Source organism: Rhea pennata, chromosome 4 (genome assembly GCF_028389875.1).
Source record: "Rhea pennata isolate bPtePen1 chromosome 4, bPtePen1.pri, whole genome shotgun sequence".
Classification (NCBI taxonomy): domain Eukaryota; kingdom Metazoa; phylum Chordata; class Aves; order Rheiformes; family Rheidae; genus Rhea; species Rhea pennata.
The window spans coordinates 10,601,526-10,625,504 of NC_084666.1; the positions used below are offsets into that span (position 1 = coordinate 10,601,526).

Below are 23,979 nucleotides of genomic sequence, written 5' to 3' on the forward strand. Positions count from 1 at the left end.
AGGGGACGGGGCCAAACTCTTTTCAGTTGTCCCGTGTGACAGGACAAGAGGCAATGGGCAGAAATTGAAGCACAGGAAGTTCCGCCTGACCGTGAGGGGGAATTTCTTCCCTGTGAGAGTGACAGAGCACTGGACCAGGTTGCCCAGAGAGGTGGTGGAGTCTCCTTCTCTGGAGATCTTCAAGGCCCGCCTGGATGCAACCCTGTCTAACATGCTCTAGGTGACCCTGCTGAGCAGGGCGGTTGGACTAGATGATTCTAAGCTTCTATGATCATGACTTAAGCTATTGAAAACATTGTAAAAACTTTAAAAAACAGAGAAAACAGGTAAGCAATACAGTGGGCATCTTTGTTTGATAATGTTTTCTAGATTAGCATTTTTTTTACTGTTTTGGTCAGAAACTTATATATTACTATTTCAGAGTTGTTCTTCGTTTCTAAGGTATTACCAAAAAAAAAAATCTTGTATTCAAGTTAAGAATGGAGTAGGTGTTTTGTGAAAAATTTTCATTTGCTTCAAATACAAGAATTTCAGTTTTTAATGTTGGAAACTGATTGATGAACCAGCTGAAGTCAGGATTTTTAGATGCAAAGACAATGTTGGCAAAGCTGTGTAGTTACTATGTTTGTTTTTTTGTTGTATAATTACGTATCTTTTCCCTTTTCTGTACTATCCTGTTTGCTCACTAGTTTAAGTTGTTCCAGTTTATAAAGCCATATTAATGACAACTGGATCACTATTCTACACAGTACAATTTAATGTAACCTTTAGAATTACAGAATTTGGTATGATTTGAGATGTATGTATATAGCTTAGAGAGAACATAACTGAAATCTCTAGCACTATTCTCAGATCTAGTTTGGTGTTTATGTGAATTAATCTTCAAAGAGGCTTTTATATCAAGTAGGTTCTCTTATACATTTTATTAAGTGAAAATGAAATGTTAATAAAAGTTTAGTAATTTCATAAAGTTCTTTTGTATGTACTGTAATCTAAAATAATGATTTTTAAAAATGGGCAATTCTAGGATCTTTTAAAATCTATGAAAAGCTAGAGTAATGCTAGATACTTTACTCTGAAAAAGAAATGAGACAAAATCTGGAGAATATATGTCTTTAGAGCAATATTAACTTTAAAAAATTATCTCATTTCAAGTTTACTTGCTTAGAGATTTCAAATTTTTCATTACACCTGACTTGTAATGTTTCTTCAGGAAGTGTAGGTTTGGACTGCAGTTAACCAATTAAAATCATGACAATAAAGGGACACGCAAGCACCTAAGGATTTCTGAGTTTTGAGTTGGGAGGGCAGAGGAGAAGGCAGCATCTTGAGAAACAGTGAAGAAATGATGTAGAGAAGAATAATTAGCACAGAATGACTTGTGAAAGTGATGTAACATGGTTTTAATAGTAGAGATTGTAAGATTACTTTCTGGGCTATCTAAATGCTATGTTACCTTTAAAGAAAAATAGCCCCCAAAGCAAACCTATCCTGTCATATATATTACAAAAATCTTGTTTGTTATGAGGCCTGAGGATTCATGGCTTTTAGTTTCTACGAAAAGTAGAGCAGCCTTAAAGACACAGCCGATCTGTCAGTAAGTGGCAGGGGGAGCATGGCTCCAGTTACAAGAAACTACAAGATTATTCTCCGAGTTTTCAGCTGTAGGCAGATAGACCACAATCTCCTTGCAGTTGAGATTTACCACTCCTTTTCTTCTAGTCTTTAAAATACCTGCTTTTTTTTTTTTTTTTTTTTTTTTTTTTTTTTTTTTTTTTTCCTGGAGGAGAAATAGATCAATTAACAAAAAATAAGCCTGGAATCTTTAAAGGACTTCTGAAGTATTTCAATAGAAACATGGGGACATGAAGCTTCAAGAGAAAGGCTTGACAATTTGTCCCATTAATAAAAAGGCCATTAAAGCATCATAAAATTTGCAAAGATAGTACTAGAGAAGGATATTCTACATCATCAAATTGAGTTCTATCTCTTTTAGGTAATCATATCATACATTTTGTACACTTAGTAGCTGCACCTTGGAAAAAAATCATTTGAACCCACACTGCTACAAGAAAATTTTTTCAGGACCTCACTAATATGATGTTAGAAACTTTTATTTATTTTTGAATTTGAATTTAGTCATGGCTGCTATCTACTCATTTCTTCTTCTAATATTTCCTTTGGTTTGTAACTTTTTCTTCAGCGCTTCCCCTTTTGTTTGTGGAGATATGTAGATATGTAGAAATCATACTCTTCCAGCTTTCATTTTGTTTTACTGAAGAGCTTAGTCTGTCTTCCAGAATGTAAGACTTTTACTCTCCTGATAATTTTCGTAGCTCTTTTCTGAAACTGTGCTAATTTAAATTCTTTTTTGGTGATGAGAGAATTAAAGAAAAGAAAAGGAAAAAAAAGAAAAAACTGATTTCGTAGTAAGGATTTTCTGTAACCGTGGTATATGTTTTCCTATATGTGTTGTGAATGCCTCATGTAATACATTTTTATATATTATTTACTTCTTTCATAGCCATATGATGTTGACAGCTAACATTCATTTTGTAATCAGCTAATAGGAACATCCATTTGTATCTGATGAGCTGTCCAGCACTGACGTTGATTTTGGACAATGACCAGGAGCAGCTGCTTAGAAGAAATGTGGGAGGTGGGAAGCATGTGTTTTTGGTGGTATATTCTTCTAATTTTCAGCAACATGTGGTTTTAGGGACTTTCCTCGTGTGGAGACTGCATCCGCATCATTGTGTTTAATAACCTTAATGAGCCTGTGTTCCAGAATTTGTTGTTTCTTGAACTCTCTTATTCTTTTGGTGTCTCATGACAATAAATTCTGTAATGTAACGGAGCTGCAAGCAAATAGTACATAATTGTATTCTACATATAATTCCATTTCCTATCTGCTAATATTTTTCATGAGAAATATTGAATAATCTCATACCCTGTCAATTTCTCCTACTCATTTGATTTTGTTTTAAACCTGAACTGCCAGTTATTTTCCAAGCTATTTTCCAAGTTATTTTTCCGATCTTAGTTCTACTATAATATTTTTGAGATGGATTGACCAGAACTGCAGGCAGTTTTGAAAACGTGTGGGTAGACCATGGATTCATAAAGCTAATTTCTTTCTTTCTTTTCTGTTCCTTTTGTGATGATTCTTACTTCACTTGCGCTTTTGACTGTAACTGAACGTTGAGCCATACTGACTTCGTGTTCCTAAGTAGTACTGGTGAATTTAGAGCCAGTTGTTAAGTGCTAGCGTATGTACTTCTGATAATTTCTCTGTGTTCTCCCTTAGTATACTCAGGTGTTCTCCTCCATAGTAGCCAACTAGTAGGCTTCCAACTCATGCAAGAAGCAATTGAGAAAATGGTCTTACTGTTCCATCTGCATTACTACCATCAACACTTAAATTTTGTGAAGAGGAATTAGGATAATATTGAAATTCAGATGCTTAGATTGTTCTGTACCTAGTATCCTTTGTATGGGAGACAGTAGATTTCATTTACCTGGATATCTAGTGTGACTGGACAACTTCTTTTCTGTGTCTTTGCAAAGTGTATAGGAATCTTACGTGAAATTTGGCCAGGTTCTTAATAATGCTATAGGCTTAACTGCAATTAAAATGCCACTGTGGGTCATAAAATGTTTCATTATCATCTAATTATTAAAGAGGTGTTCTTAGAAGTGATCAAATCCATTGATGTGTAATGTTGTGTAATACCACTTGAATCTCTTGTCAAACTGCTGCCAAAGAGAAAATCAGTGCAGGAGTTGTAGTGTCATTGAAGCTTGTGGAAGAGCAGTCTGTAAGATTTGAATGGTGCTAGGCCTTTTCTCATTAACCTTCCCCCACCTAACCCAACTTTGAAGTGTCTTCAGTCTATGATGAGGGCAGTAATACAGGATGGCTTGAAGGGTGCTACTGAATTATTTTTTTTGTCCCATAGCATATGGAACCCTCTTTCTCGGCGTGTCTACTTTTTCCCCAGAACTCACTGCCTCTGTTCCTATTACAGTCTGGCAAATTGGACCACAGCAGTCTCTTTTCCCATTTCCTTCCCAGGTTCTTTTCTGTCCTCACTTTCAGAGTACGAGATTCTTAACCAAACATACCTCATTTTCAAATGTGTCCTCCTTTAGACCTTCACTTTACATGTAATGTAATTCTGCACTGTCAGTTTTGGGGAAGAGGAAAGTTTGATGCTTGCTGATGGAGATGAGAGAGAAAGGGAAGTCACTGCCTGCAGTCTTGCCTGCTTTGCTCTGCTGTAGTGGAGGGGCTGCTCAACAGGACCCATAATCAGGAGAATAGGCACTTAGGGAAGATAGAGGACAGCAAGGCAAGGTGGCAGGGAGAAAAAAATTTAGCCAAACAACCCCGAGCCCCTAGGGTTTGAAAGTAATATTCAAGACAGTACAACATTTGTATCAACCTCTTTATTGCAGCATCCCTAAAGACCTTCAGTATGATTTGGTAGATGGTGCACTGACTGTGGGGGGATTTACTGTGGCATCCTGTTTTCCATCCCTTTTCAGAAGGGACAAAATTAGGAGCTCTTCCTGGAGTCTTAAAATGCATTTTTGTAAAGATGAACTGACACTCAAGACTCACCTTTCTGCTGTTTTCTGTCTGAGAGTAAAGTTGGTATGGTTTGAATATCCACATAAGTTTCAAATTATATGATCTGTGTGTAACTGTGTTCTGAATAAAATGCTTAGATTGCCCTTTCCCATACAAGTTCAGAGTCACATCTGAAAGTAGAGGGATCTTTTAAAAGCTTCAATAACTGGAAATAGAAGTTGGAAAAATTCAAATTAGGTGTTTTATAGTGAGTGTAATTAAGCTTTGTGACACAGAAGTGTAGTAAATTCAGTTCTGTTCCCTAAATTGAGGCCTTCTAAAAGGTCTTTTTTTGTGATAAAGTCTGTGAATATAAGTGTCCTCTTTTTGGTATATGCTTTTTAGGGAAAATTAACCAAAACTCAGTACTCAGATTGACATTTGTTGCACAGATACTCATGAACCTAATTTATTGCCATTTTTAGTAAGGGTAACACTTATATGGGGAATTGACTCATGAGCAGGGTGGCCAGTCACTGGATGGCAATGGGAGTTTCCACTGCAAGTGTCCTTGCAATGCCATCTTTAGCTAGGTTGGATGAGACTCCTCAAACTGTTTTTCTGGTGAAATCTTATAATCCAGTAGCAATTGGTCCTGTATGACTATTCTAGCATGTACGTGATCTTTTCATACTGATTGTCTCAAGCTGTCAGGAGAGATAGTAGTATATTTACATAGCCCAATAAAAACAAAAGAATTTCTGTTGAAGTTACTACATAGCAGTGACTGTATGTTTTAGAGTTCTTGGAACTTGATTCGTGCCATGCAATTGCTTTCTTATGTTTTTTTTCTCAACATTTTTTTTCACTCTGTGCATTTGAATCTTGTAAGATTAAATTTCATTTTGAAACAGTGTAGAAAGTGTTGCATCCTTAGGTAAATATAAATCAGGCTTGTTAGAGTAGCAATGTTTTTCTAGATTAGCTCTTCTTTTTCTTATAATTTACCTCTCTCTTCTCTTCTTGCTCCTCTATTTATTCCTATGCCTTCATAACGTCTAAACTCTGTTGCACAACATCCAGCCCCCCTCAGTTTCACTTCAAGGACACAGATGTATTGTCAAATATGTTGTCCATAAAAATATTAGATTTCCAAGATCTTGTAATGCTGGTTTAGCCTCACCTATTTTATCTTTTCCATTTTTTCCCCTCTTTCTGGAATCCTGGTGCCTACTCCCTATATTTTGTTGTTGTCTAGTATTCTTGAACACCAAGTATAAAAATCTCCCACTCCCTTAGCCTCTTGTACTCCAGGGACCACCAGAGTCCTCTTCTTACTGAGTCTTCTTCTTACTACCTTGCTACCTCTTTTTCTGCTCCTCCTAGCTTGAAAGCTGATGAATCAGAGGAGAAAGATCTCCTTGTTTTATTATTTATATCCAGATATTTGGAGGATAGGATATTATATGTTTAACTTTGGAGAGATACTAATAATATATGGTGCAAAATCTAAGTTATATGTGACAATTTGTAAAAGAAGTTATGTGATAAGTATGTTTCCTGAAATATGAAAGAGCTCATCCAATAGCTGGCAATTTCTTTAAGCTAATTGAAGATGTTTTCTAAAGGTGTTTAGTTTCTTTTGGTTCTGAATAATTGATACAGTTTCATCAACTTGCTCCACTGTACTCGAGCTCCAGGTTGGAGCAGCACATTGAGTATCATAGTTTCACATTGCATTTCTTCGGTAGTAATGATTTAAGGGGTTCTTGTTGCTCTCAGTCCAGAGTAGGCAGTGTGATTTTTCAGTTATGTTGACATGACTGTCGATAGGTCAGTGTTGTAAACAGGATTATTTCATTTGCTTTGAGTTGCAATGGGTTCCGCAAACCCTAGTGTTAGTGGAGATGAGGGGGCAGCCTGGTGCGGTTTGGGAGCTGGTGAGAGTGGTCAGGGGTACATGCAGACTCCTTGAGCCAGCACAGCTGAAAAAAATGTTACATGGAACTTGTGCTTAACAGCTTTATCAGTGAAAATTCGTTATAACAGCTCATGCTTTTTCTTTCTTAGTTTTTAAAAAATTAAATTTATGCTAGTCACCTGTATTGGATCACTTTTGTTCTATCATTTGTAGTCTAATCTGAGACATGTGCTTCTTCAGTCCTCTGTCTTGTTAATTTATAAAGTACAGTCTTTCCCAGTTTCCCATTTGTACCTTTCTTGTACATCTTTCTAGTTAGTGGGCAGAAAATTTTCCCAGTTGGTCATATTCACAAACTGCTGCTACGTCCATCCTCCTCTGGTGATTTTTCTTTTTAATGCTTCTATTGTAAGTGTAGTAGGAGATAACTTATTCACAAGGCCAAAGCAGCAGGTTAAAAATAAATAAATAAAAAAAAGTTTTTGGAGGGAAAGATTATCCTGCGGTCAGTGACTGATGGTCATTTTAAGTGAATATTTTTTTCACTTACTATTTTCTGCTAGCTTAAGAAAAAGGTGTGATTTAATATAATTAAAAATATGCGTCATTGTAATACTTTACTCATGCAGTTATACATTTACCTTTTATGTCTGTCCATGCTAGTTTGTAATTTGTATTTTATTATAAGAATAGAAGATGGAATGTATTTTTAGAGCATCAGTGCATCAATTCCTTTGTTTTAATACATTTGTTGTTTTTCTTCTCCATCTGCCAAATTGGAACAGGATGAAGGTCTTTAAAGAGTTTTTCCTTTGTGCTTTTAACCAGGATAGGTAGTAGTAGGAGGAGTGTAAGTATCTGTATTTTCACCAGTCAGCTTGTTTTCACATACTTCTGTACTTTCTGTTTGTGTCTGGGTTCCTAAAATAAAGACATCTAGTAAATTGTCAGATGAACTTTAGTTTTTCTATTATTCTGTGATTGGAATTCAGGAATTAAATGTTTCTTAGATTTTCCTTGAATACCTAGTTATTTTTAAAGTTCTATTTTATTGGTTCAGCAACAGCGTTTTGGGAAGGGAGTCTTTAAGACGTGATAGTAAGTAGTTCTAGGGTTTATAGGCCATCTATATTAAACAAACAAACAAACAAAAAAACCCAACGTTGACCTGGCAAATTTTAGTGTTTTAGCTGGGTGACTGACAACAGTCAAAGCAGTATTTCGTTGGTCATACAGTGTACTGCTTTGAAATTTTGTAGGTTCATTTAATGTTTTTTATTTCTGTTTATTAGTGTAATAAAGACAAAACTATGACATCTTCTTTATGGCTAACAGATGGCAAACTTTATGTTAATGTCAGTCATTGCTCTGACAATCTCTCCCTTCTCAAATACTGTGAATTTCTCCCGCTGTGCTGATAAATACATTCTTGTTGCAATATCTATTCTCTTTTCAAGTTATGGATGCTTTTTTCCCATCTCTTCAGAGTCTTGTGAAAACCATTTGCTAAAATGCTGTTGCTATTTGTTTTATGTATGTTTCCGTAAGTTTTTGTGTACCCAAAACAATATTTTAATTGATCTACAGAGGGGGATACATCTTCATAGTCTAATGTCTGGAAAGAAGTCAAGGAAGGATGCAGAGGGAGACTTCTCAGCAGCATTATCAAGAAATTAACTACTTCCTGAGTCCTTTTTAGCATTTTCCTCCTTAATTTTGCAAATTATTAATTTGACTCTTCAGAGGCAAGGAGATGATTTGTGTAAGTTGAAAATATTTTCCTCATTGGAATCATTATCCAAATTGGATGAGGAAATGGTTAGCTCAGTGATTTTTTATAGATTTTGTAATCACTTCTTAAGCATTGCTTTATTCTCAGGGTCATTTTTTTGCTCATATCTTTACCATTTCATTCAATGCTCAGTAGTGGTTTTTGTATAAGAATGCCAAAAAGTGTACAGAATAATTTTGATTGGATGTTGGGTATATTGGGTATTATTTGTCAATCTTCATTATTTAAACCTATACTGACCAGCTGTTTATGTTGTTTTTGTGCTGAATTAGAAAGAAAAGTGAAAATGTATTCATTATCCAAAATATATGTGACTGGTATTGCTATTTTTCCATTTTTTTCTTTCATCAATCATATTTTATGAAAGATAAATAGCTCTGAGGGCTGCATCTTGTTTTGGGAAATACTTCAAAGACCATTAAACAAATCCACACTGTGTAACTATTTTTTTAGCTGGTTTCAAAATACCAACTGTACTGCAATTAATGATGTCATTATTTTCACTAGCCGTACAAGTTGCTGTGTTGTTCCTAGTTCAATTTTTTTCCACTAAATTATAGATAAAAATTTAAAAATTACAAAGCTGATGTAGACATAATTTAGGTGGTGAAACCTTCTGATAGATGTACACGTATACTGTTGATATACCAGGAACATATTCATATAGGAGTTGCTAGTGTTTTGATCTGCTACATAATAATAGTTATGGATTCTGCTAAATTTGGTGAGTGATTAATGTGGAATTTGCTGCTTGACACAGATTATTGCCTTAGATAAAAGCTTTCATTTCAGATGGGAGAGGCTATTGTGACTGTAAGATATGAGCCAACTCTGAAACACTTCAGTGATCACTTCAGTAGGCTGGATCAACAGATGGTTTGAAAAGTCACTTAGAACCATATGAACTGCCCTTATTCTAGTGGGTGTTGTCTGTGAAAATTTATGGATAGCAACTTTCCTGTCTTCATGTTTATTTGGTCATTTTATCAAAAAGCATCTTAGCATGATTATACTGCACTTTTAAATTTTCTTTTGAAAATCTTAGAGGCTGATCTCCAGAACCTGCCCATTTTTTTTCTCTGCCTGCTCCCAGAATTGCTGAATCCAGTAGCCGAACAGAGGCGAGGCAGCCGCAGCTCCATGCCCCTAGGTACAACCAGTATGGAGAATGTATTCCCAGTACACATGTGCAAACACATGTATACAATACATGTATGCACAGCTGGCCACACATCTCAACCCAGACAGACATAAACAGCACTCATGCAAACAGCAGCAATGGCCTCACCCTGTTCCTCTCTCTGGCTGATCAGGATGAAGGTTCATGAGTAGGAGAGATACATAAATACAAACAGTATGGATCCCTCCAGTCACTGGCCTTGGATGCTCTGTTTACTCAGTAGCTGTGCCTGGATCCCTGGTCTCCCCAGTTGCTGGCATCTGGACATACAAGCCCCCAAGGCCTGCAGCCCCACTGCTAGTACAGCCCCCCACATGCGTACAAACACACATACACCTCCCCTGGCACACACCTTGGACATGCAGTCCATCCAGTAGGCGGTTCTGGATCCTCGCTCTCCCCAGGTGCCTCACTCCTGCAGTCAGTGTGTACATGTGTGTGTAGCACGCATGCATACGCACGTTGGTGTTGATTGACCCCCAGACCTATGGTTTCTCTGGTTAGCTGGGACTGGTCCCTCCAGTAGACAGCTCCTCCTGTATTCTCACCCAGAGAGAGAGAGACAGAGACATGTGCACACACATACTCTTTATTTCTCTCTTCTTTCTCTCTCTCTCTCTCTCTCTCTCTCTCTCATGCATGTAGAACAGAGAGTCTGTCACCCAGGAAAACAGTTAGAAAAGGAATTTAATAAGAAGACAGGACAGACTGTGTTGCTTAGGTGCATGGCATGGCCAGACAGGTGTCCTGGGCTGCCCCTGTTGACTCTCTTGCTGGGTTTCACACCTGGACAGTGGGGCCAGTGGCTCTGCTGGGACAGTCATGGGAGGAGCTGCTGCGGGGGCTCACAGAGATGAGCTTTTTATCACATAACCTAACACAGCCAATGGAGAAAAATCTTAGTAAAATGAAAATTTGGAGGGGGAGAGAAAGATTTTGTATAAAAATGGAAGGAATATTGGATGGCTTAATATTGAATGTTGAGGTTAGCATCTTGGCCTGTGGCGGTGATGAGCCCTGCTACATCTTCTGGGTCCAGATTCCTGTATGTGTGTTATGTCTTGGCATTTCTAAGAGCCACAGTCTATCGTGAATATTGGTGACTGTCAAAACCCTATTGCTAAAGAACAGTATTGACTCCATAGGAATAAACAATCAGGCAGGCACATTCTGTTGGATATGTTACGGTTTATTGCAGTAAGAACGCTGTATAATAATCTTGATGTTCTTCTCTACTTTGTATGGATGTTTGTTAACATGAAATAAAAATGTGAAATTTGTTGTTGTTCTTTTGCTTAATGTGAGATACGTATACTTGCAAATGACCAAAGTGAAACCAAAATGGTTCAGAATTAAGAGAGCAGCCACTTGCATAAAAAAATAGAACAATAAAAATTAACGATTTTTATGGAGCTGCTATTAAGCTATTATAAAGATATTAATAAATAATTTTGTAATCTTATTGTGGCAATCTTATTGTCACAAGATTGTCACAATAAGATTGTCAAAATAAGAAATCACGTGAAGTGAGATGGGAGAAAAATTACTCTGAATTAAATTCCGTTATTTTCTGAAGTGAAAAGGAACATCAGAAGACATAGGAAGCAATTTTCCCTACATTGAATGCCTTAGTGAAAGGAACCTAAAATTTCAGGCACATAATCACAAGTTTTCATAATGTAGTGAGCTACTGTACATCTGCTTAGCACCAGTTTCTGCCTGTGTGCCTGCTCTTAGGTTTAAGTTTGTATGTTACTGTTGAACTAGATATGTACATGGGGACTCACTGCAGCTTAACTGACATCTGATGACTTTTTAAGGAGGAAGAATATGCTTATGGGGAAAACACAGAAGCATTAGATTTAATTATTACAGCAGCAGTTGTAGTTATGGAACATCAGAGTGATGCAATTTCTTTCCTCAAAAGAAAAGAGAAATCTAGTTCCTTCATTTTTGCAGGCTGTGATTTAAAAAGTTAGATTTGATAGTTGTAAGCCTATAAAAAAAATATGAGCAGTGAAAGTAGGAATTCTAAAAGCATGGAGAAAAAAATCCAACAGAAGCTGAATGAAATGAATTTGAGAATGATAATATCCTAGAAAGGACAAATATCTTGTCATTATCAGTATTTTCTAGTTAGGACAGTAATAAGCTAGGACTATCTTGCTTTTGATTAAGCTCTATCCACTAGTACTTACATGTAACATTTGTACACACTAGCAACATGACAACTCATGTTTGTATAATAACTTAAGGCTGAATATTCATGATCTTTGTCTTTAGTCTGGAAAAGTCATTTTGTAACTTTAATGATTTGAATAGCTGATTTCAAGTGGAAAGTGACTAATTTACGTTGAAACTAGGATCCTGTTACCAGTTTGCAAATCCCTCTCCTTGGAATTCTGTACCTAGCAATGCAGTCAAGCTGGACAAAAGTAGGATGTTTAAAATTCAGATGCTGTCTCTACGATAAGTAATGTATTAAATACAAATAAAATAATCGTGTATTTTCTGTTTTGTTCAGGGTGCAAAATTTGGACATCCATTGGGATTAACTCAGGCTCCTCCCCAACGTTCTTCTGTTCGAAGATCATTTGGAAGATCTAAGCGATTTAGTATTACTCGTTCACTGGATGACCTTGAGGTAATTAACTTTCTCTTAAAACCTAGAAATAAGTCCTGAACAGTAGTTAAAACTGATGATAAATAACAGAAGGAAAGCAATAGCTCTAATATAGTAGAATTACTAATTCTTGGGGAATTTTACTTCATGTTACCCATCACACTTACTCATGCAAAGCAATCAATGCAGTTTGAATTAGTTCTTTGGACTAATGAGCAAAGAAATCAAATGTTCATCATATTCTTTCATTCAGCTAATAGTCATTATGTTGAGAAGATTTTGGGGGGTTTAATTTGTTGATGGTCCTGAATATGAAGTGAGGGCTCTTAAACTAGCTTATTAAGGAATGTCGCTTACTGAATATGGAAGAGTTCTTGTTTTCAAATACTCAGATAATTTTTTTTCTCCTTGTAAGTCAGAAGTTGAGAAAAGGGAATCTTTAAAATAATCTCAGTGTTTGTAATTGGTATGGTGATCTTGGGTCTTTCTGAGTGTAATATTTTAGAGCTATTTCACATCTGGTAAACTTTAAAATATCAGTTGATGCCTGGACATTGGTAGCCAAAGCTTACTGATTTTTGGTGGAAAAGAGGAATGAATCTTTGAATTTAAAAAGCTGCCTCCCCCCACCCCCTGGCTTAGCTGAGACTCTTCTTCGAACAGCTAGAGGAAGCTGGTTTTTTTAAGAGCTTTATTACATTTTCTTTTCAAGTGTGCTTTCTCCTGTAGTGATGGGAAGGAAAATGGAGTGATTTTTTCCTTATCCTTTTATCATGCTTATCTAGAAGAAGCTTTGTGGTTGGGGAGAAACAAAAATATGTGCCAAGCTCTTGGCGTAGAAACCATGTAATATGTATTATAATGCTCTTTGGCAAGGGAGGGAATGCAGTACACAGATTCCTGTAAATGGGAAGGAGGAGTATAAAAAGCATTTGACATGGGAGGAGGAAAGAAACGTATTCTAAGCTTCCTGTCATGGGAAAATGTAGGAAGGAAAGCATTTCATTGAATCTGAATTAAAGAAGAGGGGAGCTCTGCCCATTGGGTTTTGGGGGAATAGAACATACGGAAGGAGCTTCTGGCATACTCAGGGAATGCAGGTAGGAACTGTCATTATTTATGTCTCAGAAATTTTAAAGGAAATAAAAAGCAAGCATCCTTCATTGTGGTCTATTTCTCTCTTCTTATCTGAAGTTTTTAAGTGTCTTGTTGCCTTTTTTTTTTTTTTTTTTTCTCATTACGGAAAATACTATTTCATTTCTTCTTTGCTCTCATGAATTCAACACAGTAAGCCCATAACTTTAACAGAGCAAGATACCTTAGATGGAGGCATTTGGGAACTACCTAGCTACCTCTCTTTTCATTAGAAAATGATGAGTCTTCTAAATTAAAAAAGGTTGTTGATATGTGTTACCAGTTTTGACAAAAATTTTGGTCATAATAAGAGAGAACTGACCTCTAGAATATCTTAGAGCCTAGTGTAGTCATTCATGTGTGATAGAAAAAAACAAGGTTCACATCTCATTCTACCAAATTCAGATTTCAGAGAGATTTATGTGCACGTCTCATATTCTGGGATAGTGTTTTGAACACTGATGGGTTGGATATAGTTTAATTTCTGTTGTAAGAGCTGTTTTACATTGCCTAAATGTTCATTAAAATAGGGACTTGGAACTTACCCTGCATTAATTTCAGAAAAATACCATTGTCAGTGGACTCAAATTTCCATTTTTCTCTCTTTGCAATCCAATCGATATTCAGTATATATATAAATTGAGTAGCAGCAACAGAAAGGATTGAGAGACTCTCTACATTACACAGTGTCCTGATAATTGGAGGTGTAATTCTGGATTAGGGAAGTTGAAATTTTAGGCTATGGTATGAATTGGGTGAAGCAGAACAATCTGTTTTAAAAATTGTATTTAGATTAATGCCATTATACATGTAGCTTTTTGGCTGTGGACTGTTCTCTTAATCTTTTGCTGCTTTTACTTTGTTCAGTCTTTTGTTTCCTCTGCATGCCATAGCAGAATGACATGTAGCTTTCATATAGTTCCACCAGGAAAAATACCAACTCAGAAAATAATTTCAAAAACTTTACAAGTCAAAGTAAAAAAGTATTGAAGTGTTTCCATTTTGGTTCTAACTTTAACGTTGCTGCTGCAGCACTGCTCCTGAGCACTGTTATGCTCAGTGTAGTAGAACACAATGTTGTCACCACATGTTTAGATTATTTCAGGGCATCTATTTAGGGTTGCTGGAAGAGGAAATAACAATGCCAGGAAATTCTTAGAGACTCCACCTTTGGAATAATGATCATGAACATATTATATACAGTATTTAATTGTTTTTGTCTTCTTTCCAATTATCTTAGTAGACTGGATAAGGTAATGGTCCAAACACTGAGTTTAAAATGAATATGCTTTCTAAGCTTGTGGATTTGATTCCTGTCAGGATCTAACTTAGTCTTGTAAATTGGGCAAGATAAGTTGCTTCCTTGAAGGTTATTTTTTGGGCATATGCTGGATACCATTCATTTGCTCAGTGGGCTGCAGAAAGTTCTGTTAGTGCAACCTTTCCTAGTATGTGATATACCAGCTGTCAGTTTTGCTGCCTTCTGCCATAAGGTGGCGTGATTTCTTTGTGATTCTTTGTTTTTAAACTATTTTAAACGATATATACATCTGTATACTGATTAAAAGTAAAAAAAAACAAAAAAAAAAAAAAAAAAAAAAAAAGAAAGAAAGAAAGAAAAAAAGATTGCAAAAGAATATTTCACCTTTTCTTTTGGTAGATATTTTATGGTCATACATGGGCAGACAGTATCCTTATAAGGATATAGTTGCCACACTTGTGTATTTTCCTCTTACATGCAGAAGCTGTATTATACTCAGATGAAAATACAAAAATTTGTAGCATTAACCTTCAGATGCTATTTTTACTAATAGATCCTGTAAACGAGATTATTGAAAATCTGTAGGGATCAAAATAGGATGAAAATGTAAAACTAATGGATGCAATTATGCTAAGACTGTGCTACAGGACATACTTCAAAACCCACAAAATAAATAAATAACTATATATATAAATTGCAAACCTATCAATAATTCTGAACTGTGGAAATTATGCTAGCTCGTACCAGAACTGAATATAATTATCTTGGAAGTTGAAGCTGAATTCAGTAAAACTAGCATGTTCAGTATTTGCCTGAAATTTCTTAATTGTATTTTCTTTGCAAGAGTGTATCTAGAAGTTTTTCATGTTAACAACCATGTTAAAAATATGTGATTTTCACCAATTTTACTTTACAGCATACCTACTAGTCCATATTTGCAAAGTGTAGCTTAAGCTGAATAGGACTTTTCATAGTTTATTTAATATTAGGACTCAAAAGAGAATATATACCTTTTTTTCCTTCTCATTTTTGTTTCCTGCAGATAAGTGTCCTTACTCTCATTTTCTATCCCGGCAAAAACATTGTTTATAGATTTATAAACACATTAAAGGTGACTCTGTGGGACACTACAGAAACTGAAACACTGCCTTTTCTTAAATTTAGATTAAACAGAGCAGTCCCCTTTCCAATCAACTGTTTTGGAACCATATCCTGTAGCACTTTCAACTATAACTTATTCCGGTCATATTTTAGTTTTTCTCAAAATTTGTAAAAATGGAGTATTTCAGTATTCTGTGAGAATCAACAAATTTGGGCAATTTTGGAGCCAAGGAGAACATTGGAAAGCTATAGAGTTTCCTGTAAATCATTCTGACAACATCTTTCTCCACTATGTCAAAGAGGTTGCACTTTTAGTGTTTCTTTGTTGGGCAGAATAGCATCATGAGTATTAAGCAAACAAGTGGCAGGCTTTTTGAGTATTTTTAAAGACTATTTTAATTTAAAAATCTTTTTAAAATAAGATAACCTTCAATTATTTCTTCTAACTAAATATCAGAACAAAAAAGATATATCTTTCTACTTTTTTTTTTGTTGTCTTCTTCCTGTCTTGGAAATCTTAAAGCCATATGCAATATGAAAAAGAACATCTGTTGTTTTTCAAAATTTCAGTAATATTTTCAAATTTGAAATGTAGCATATATTCCTTTTAAAAGTCAGTGTAAGAAATTTTGTTAGGATGTTCTGTTTTATTTATAACCATTATTAATATACTAGTATTAGCCTTTTTTTTTTTTTGTTAATTCCACTGAGGCATCCTGTCTTGTATTTCATATGTTAATTGGAAGCATACAACATGTTTCCTCACTGTGGAGGTTTTATACTAATGAATGACATGTCTCTGCTGGATATTAGCTTTGGCATGTGTGGGTGGCAAAAAAACCTAAATACTTATTTCACTTAATAATGAATTTTTAAGTGGGTACCTGTCTTTCTTTGACTGATTTAAATAGTCAGACACAGCTTACAGAGAGACATAATAACTTATATTAGACCTACTAGTATACCAGTAAAATCAGACAAGGATGGCTGAACATGCTCCAGACTTTTCATGCCCTGTCAGTTGATCTAATGAAAAGTATTAATTCTCCCTACAAAAACTTTCTTCACTAACATTCTTAGATCATCATAGCCACAACTCCAGCACTATTGCTATGATAATCATGTAATTAAAATCAAGAAGCCTCTTAATTCTCAGCTTACAATTGTGAATATAAAATTTAAAAATAATATATAATTAGTAACTTTTGCATATAATATTATAGATAATTTGCATCTTTTCCCTGGATTTTGTCCTAATTTATAGCCAAGTGTAGCTCTCCAACTGACAATTTTGTCCACAGTCTGCTTTCTATGAAGGTATAAAAAAGGCCAATTGTGGAACAAAGCTGCTTTGCATGCTGCAAGAATGAAGTCTCCATTTCCAGTATGTCAGAGATTGTTCCATATTGTTAGCATTTTAAAGAAGTATACCTACTTAAAGAAGTATACCTCTTTCATATACTGAGCGTATTCTGATATTCTGAAGTCTGAATGCTAATAAAATCCAGCCGCTGTCTTTGCTGGTTTGGAAGTCTTATCTGTGACCAGTCTCTAGAGTCTGTGTTTCAGTTTTCCCTTTCTTAGAAAGTGTATGGGGTTGCTTGTTGGAGGAGCAGTAAAGGACAAGTTCTGTTTCTTGGAATGTGCCACTAGGTGTCAGCTTTTAAAACAGTACACTTGCCAGACTATAATATCTAGCTTTAATTAATGCAAGTCAGACTTTACATTAAATACTGTTTTCTTTTCCTTAAATTACCACTGCATATATGGTCATGGGGATCATCATTAAGGCTTTTAAAGCATTCAGTGGTTTCTGCTAAGTGTTCTAGTCTTGTGCTGTTCTATTCAGGCTTTTGACCATTACATTACTTTGGTAATGTACTTTGGTTGGACTTCTTTACCTGCTGTGCTGCATAGTGGGTACACCTGTGTTGCTAAATGAGTCAGTGCCAGGACACAGGTACGGGCACTGGAATACCACCATTTATATTGTTACTTTGTTACCATGTTACATTGTTAGAGTTGCCACTTGCCTGGTTTTGTCCTGGGCCAAGGAGTATGATTTTACAAACAATTTCAGGAAATGTTTTAGAAGATAGCACCATCACTGTTCCCAACAGGCAGTTTGGATACACTCAACTTCGTTCAGAGGCTGGGAGAGCTTGATGGTGTGACAGTGTCCAGAAATCGACAGCTGTCCTTGGAACTATGCGGTATCTTATGGCACTATTTAGTCGACTATACAGGTATAGCCAGTTTGTCTCTAGGTTGCCCTGATCTTGCTCTGGATGATGCATATGTGATCCCTTAGGATTTGCTTTGCTGACATCATTCTCAGTGTGTCTTAAAGGTTTCCAAGAACATCCTTTTTCCACATTTGGTTCTCTATCTTTTAATATAATCTTTTCAGTGTTCTATGGAGCATTTAACTTTAACATATACGGTCTTTTTGTCAAGCACTTTACTCCATCCATTGTTACTCCATAGAGAAGAACAAAATAATGCTAGCATTATACATTTATGTATTTTTCCACAGATTGTGCAATGGCATTAGTATGTAAGCCTTTGCTGCTAGTTTTTACTGTACCATAATTTAAAAAAGACTATACCAACATATGTTATCAGAGGTTTTCTTACAGTTATAAAATTTATTACAGTAAGTTCTTATGCATGTCATGCTGTTTTGTAAAGTATCTGACAAAGGTGGCTTGGTCAACATATGAACACAGTTGTTGTAAACTATTGTTTGCTGTCAATTGGAGATCTATATTTCTAGATACTTTCCAGAATGTTACACAGTGATTTACCGGACACTGAGAATAACAGCATTTGTCTTCTGTTACCGCAGTTGGTAAAGCAACTGTACTTGGGCAAATTTTACTGTTTACTCTCTTCTACACTACCAAACCTTAGTTTTGGCTCAATCCATTTGGTTCCAATTTCTTTGGGTAGTGACAACGGTTGGTACTCACGGGATCATGACTCTTACGAGGTGGGCAACTTCTCAGGGTTGTCTTTCTCCAAACCTTTGGCACGTAGTAAGTATTCTGGGTAAATTAGACTTGCTGTCTAGGAACTGAAACTCTTCACTCTTCTGTCTAATTCATGTGAGGCATTTTAAACTCCTGACATTAAGGCAGAATATTACCTTACAGCACTGGAGTCTACTATTGAAACCTATAATTAGTTGCTGCTTAAGACTGGAGCTTGCTTCAGTTTCTTCTGTTCTACTTATTGATTAAAGAACATTTTTCAATGTTCCTCCCAGGAAAGTGAGCAGTGAGGTGAAGCTATTCAAGGTAATAAGGATAAGAGCAGTCTCTGAAGATGAGAGCAGACTGCTTTTTATGAGACTGAATGGCTGAACAACGAACTGGCAGGTGAAAATGTATGTAGATACATGTAAAGTGGTGCAAATGGGGCAAAATAATCCTAGTTTCATATACAAAATGATATAAATGTCTATGAGGTGACTATTTCCTCTCAGAAGTGAGGCCTTTGAGTTGTAAAGGACAGTTGCATGAAAACATTGGCTCAGTACAGTAGCAATGACTCAGAAAATCATATATTACAAATTATTACAGAAGGAATAGAGGAAAAAATCCATAATGATTCCACCATATAAATCTGTAATTTGCAGACACCTTGAATGTTGTGTTCTGGTACCTCCATTTCAAAAATGTACTAGGATTTATTAGAAATAGAAAAGATTTATGAGGGGGTGAAAAGAGTACAAAATCATGGGTGGTATAGAAAAAGTAGCTGGGGTTGACTGCTCAATGTCTCTTTTGGGAAAGAAGTAGGCACCATTAAGTGGAGGGAGTTGGAGCCAGGAGCAAAATAAACAAAAGGACACGGTTGTTCCTGCAGCAGGTAAGTAGATGTGTGGAATGTCTTAACACAGAGTGCTGTGGATGCAGGAAATCTGCATGTCCTCAGAGAGAAAGTGGACATGAGTTTGGAAAAGAGAGCTACTGAGGATTGCTAAGGAGACAAATCATGACAGGTTCAGGTAATCTCCTGAACTATGAATATCTGGAGTTTAGGAGAGTATAGCAAGGTAAATATCCCATGCATTGCTCTGTGCTGTTCTTCACTAGACATCCATGCATGGCCACAGTTGGAAAGGGAATATTGGGTTTGATAAACCCTTGTTCTGAACTGATGTGGCTCTTGTTATATCCTTAGAGTCAAACATGGACGTTGCTTTTCCTTACTAAGGCTGTGGGATTATGGGTTGTATTCTAAAGACAGGAAGCTGAGCTACCTTTAATTGTTGCAAAAATGGTTTAGCACTCCCTTACTCCCAGCCTTATTAGCAGTGGCATCCAATTCCTGCCTAATTAAGAGAGTGCCGTGCAGTGCACAGTTGTGCTTTTGTCTTGGTACAAGATAATCTACTCTACTAGTGCTCAGGTCATATTTGTCAAAAGGGAGAGTTTTCTTCTTATACTAGCATGTGAGTTTAAAATCCATGGGTATCTACTATCTATCTTTTAGAATATTAGATAATATTCTAAAATATTTTCCTCAACAGAAGTGGGCTTAAGTCCATGATTAAGTGTTTTCTTGAGGTGGGACCATTTGAACTATGCAATATAACCTAATGTTCACTAAGCTGTTTTTCTTTTTTCTTTCCATTTTAAATCTTGCCTTTATGGTATTTACTATTTCTCATTTTTAACTCTTGCTTACCTTTTATTTTTTCCTGTGTCATTGTCTGTTCAGTTAGTGTTCTGACTTCTAATTTTTAATGTCACATCCCCGCATACTTTTTACTTGATTATATATTTGTGTTTTCCTTCCCCCCTTTCCTTTTCTCATTTAATTGACCTTTACGTTCCACTTTCATTAGTTTTGCTTTATTGCTTGTGATCATTAGTCTTTCTCCCATGGCCGGTCTAATACTTCCTCTTTGCATGCAGCCCACTTTTTGTTTGCAAAATAAGGGCTCACTGACATAGTTCCTCCTAATGCCAGTGTAGAGGGGGCTTTTTTAAAGGGGACTCTGGGGAGCATATACTGCTTCTGCTACAAGTCTGCAGTATCTACTTTCCAAGGGAGATGGCACTTACATGTTTACTGGTTAGAGCTTCTGCTGCAAAATAGATTGCTCATGTAATTCCAGGGTGGGGATAAGGAATTGGTGACTGCTTTTTTTTTTTTTTTTTTTCCCATGTGTCTCTGTTCCTCCCCTCCTGTTTCTGTTTCTGTTACCTGATATGTCTATTTGTCATGTCACATGCTAATGGGAGTAAGGAATCATTTGTTTTCGTATGAGACCTGGCTAATGTCAGGAAATGAATTAAAGCTTTATTGAATGAATTGGAGTGGTATTTCTAGAATGTTGTTACAGAATAGATGTGGTGCAAGTGATAGCACTATAGGCACTGATTGATTCTGACCCTGTGTTCCATGCTTAAACTGATGAGATTTTGGTTGGGATCCATGGGATAAATCCTCATGAACTTGTCAGTCTGGTGATTCTTTTTTTTTTTTTTTTTTTTTTTTTAAGGGAGGGGGAGCTGCCTGTGGCGCTTCTACTAGATGAGCATCATTATTCCTCAAAACATTAAATCCTCAAAGCATTTCATCTCTTCTTCTGATACTTAAAAGCTATATAATAAATATCCGATGCCCTGCTTCTTGCCCTCTAGACCAAAGATCTGCAAAATGATAGTATTTAAACTTACTAGTTGGGCAGAAAGTGTATGCAGTCCTTTCTGAAAATACACAGATACTGCTGGTCTGTCTGGAGAGTAGGTGCGGTGTCGAAAATTACAAGAATCATGTTTCACCTGGAACAAGACCTTGTAAATGCCAATGCTTTGCTTACTCAAAAGAACATGGAGCATTTGGTGGGATGAAATAGATTGCATAATATGCATACATGTGATTGTAATCATACTGAGGCATGCACCTGCATGCCAGAAACTGAAAGAAAATTCCTCTGAGTCTTACTAATTTTAATCATCCTTTTTTTTTTTTTTTTTTTTAAAAAAAGGTAATTTTAGATTATATTTTAAATATTTTTAATAAGGATAAATGACCAAGATCATTCAGATAATATAGTCATCAAAGAGGAATGTATTAAAAATGAAAATACTTCGGAGGAGAAAATGATGTGGCCTCGATGCTTAAACAAGTTTGGACAAATGTTTAAGACAGAGTCCTCTAGGCCTTTACTGAATGCTTTTTACATTAGCAGATTCCTCAGCAGCGTGTTATTGTCTTTACAGAAGCTGTGTTTTTACACAGGACCTGCCTAAACAACATTTTAAAAGCTGCCTGTTCCTTTTGATGAGGAGATACAAAACCAGTATTGAGGGCGGAGAATGTGCTGGGGGGGAGGAGAATGGGAGAGGTGTTGATAGGGCAACAGACAGAGAAGCTTCATTTTTTTACTGGACTCTGAAGAAGTAAATATGTGTTCAGAAGGACCTTAATAATAAAGTTGAAGGGGCTGTTTCTTAACAATGAGCTATTAAACTATTTATACATGGAGAAAACTTTTACTGATAATCAAGTGTCTGTAAGTATAAACTTTTGTTTGTCTAAAGTGAACAGAAAACAGGAATATGGTTTAATGACTAGTCTTCCGAGCTAAGAAATCTTCTCGCAATGAAATATGATAACTAGTGCTTCTAAGGAGTCAATGAGTTTTTAAAGAGACAAAGTTTGTAAGTATAAGTATTTAAGTTGACTTTCTATATAAGCTCTATTATGAAGTTAAGAATACGTGATTTTTATCGCCAAATTTTAATATATCTTTTGCATTATAGTGTTTTTAAAATGTGGAGTATACTTGATACAATGATATTTCTCTAATCAACTTTATTTATAAATAGGTCACTTAATTTTCACTATGCCTCTACATATTTCCATAAAGCAAGAATGTCAAGCTAAAATTATAAGTTACCTTCTAATTGTCACATTGTTTCTTTCAAGGTGTACAGCTAAAGCAATTCTTCTTCCATCTGGATTTTTATCCAACAAAACAGAATCCAGATGGTATGAGTTATTAAATAAGCATACTTCTATATAAAGTATTTATAGAATACAGAATTTCTGATGCATTAAGATTTCAGGCCTGTTTTAAATTCTTGTTGCTGAGAAAACACACATTTTGTAAGTAAAGATCCTAGTTGTATTACCAAATTTTGACAGTCTAATTCTTTATATGCATACATCTTTTGAGATGCATGTATATGTATCTACATATGTCTCAAAGTGTCATTCTCTTTAATGCTCAAAGTGTCAGCAAAGTCGGTATGTGTGTTTAGAATGTAATTGGAAAAAACAGATTTGTAAGACTTAAAGTTATATATGCATTGTTCGTTTAAAAAGAAGTAGCTTTCATGTTCAGCTTTGTATTGATTCCCTCAAAATCTATTGACTCTTAGAAGCTCCACTGCAGTAGTAGGGAATTCAGAAGTGGCTGAGAGTGATCTGGTACTTAATCATATCCTCCTTAATAGGTAGTTTAATTTTAATTTATTATTGGGCTGCAAGCCATCTTCCATCTGGGTGGCCAAGTTATGCATGCTGTTGATGCATGTTTTTATTAGCGGAAGGAATTCATTTATCTTGAAATGTTGATCAACAGAACGAGAAAAGTAGTGATGTTTCCTTTTTCAGAAAAGATTTTTGAAAGAAGTATATTTTTATAATCAGTTTACAATCAGAGTACAGAATTCTTTTTTCAGTGTTTAAAATATAGCTTTCTGAACTAAATATTTGCTTTTAGAGTAGATTTCTGCGTGGCAAATCTTCCTGAACGCGATACTTTAAAAATCAAAGCCTTGGAGTTCTAGGGAGACAGCAGGGGGCACTCTGAGCAGCCCTTTGCATCGAGTTTCTTTGCTGACTTTATTGTATTGGAAGTCTTAATATTTAGAAAGATGGCTTGCATTTCGGTTATTTTTAACTGAACAAATTCCAAATAGCTTAGCTTAAAAGATATTTTTGTTACTATCACCTTGGAATAGCAAAGATTTTTATCTTGAAAGCTGATATAGACAAACCACAGTGTTGTGAACCTGAGAATCTTCTCTGTCTTAATCAGTAGCACGCATGCTGTCTGTTTGCTGTTGAAGAGCAGACGAAAACTTGACTAGAGTACATCTGGAGAGCTAACTGGAAATACAGAGAATTAGAAATAAAAATCATTCCATTTTATTTAAATGTTTTCTTACTTTGTATATAAGCTTTGATTCTTTTGCCTTTTATTTTAGTAACTAGGATCACTGATCTAAATAGTATTCTTCACAAATTCTTTTATTCTGCTTTTCATGCAAGTAGTTGTTCCTTTCTTTGACATGAAATAAAAAAAGAAAAACTTGATGAGATTCAAGATTTCTGGCAGAGCTGATGGTGCATTCTGCCAACGTTAAA

At 35.7% G+C, this 23,979-nt stretch overlaps 1 protein-coding gene across 5 annotated transcripts in view; it reads left to right on the forward strand.

Moving 5' to 3' along the window:
* The window catches only part of RGS12 (regulator of G protein signaling 12), an 88,567-nt gene that overhangs the window by 13,600 nt on the left and 50,988 nt on the right, over positions 1-23,979 (forward strand). For 3 of the 5 annotated variants that reach the window (XM_062575277.1, XM_062575278.1, XM_062575279.1), the window contains exon 3: positions 11,991-12,110. In XM_062575277.1, the coding sequence (XP_062431261.1) occupies positions 11,991-12,110 (120 nt within the window). Of the gene's footprint in view, positions 1-11,990; positions 12,111-13,146; positions 13,190-22,017; positions 22,118-23,979 lie in introns of those variants that run through there. The other 2 variants (XM_062575281.1, XM_062575280.1) reach the window with 2 other exon arrangements.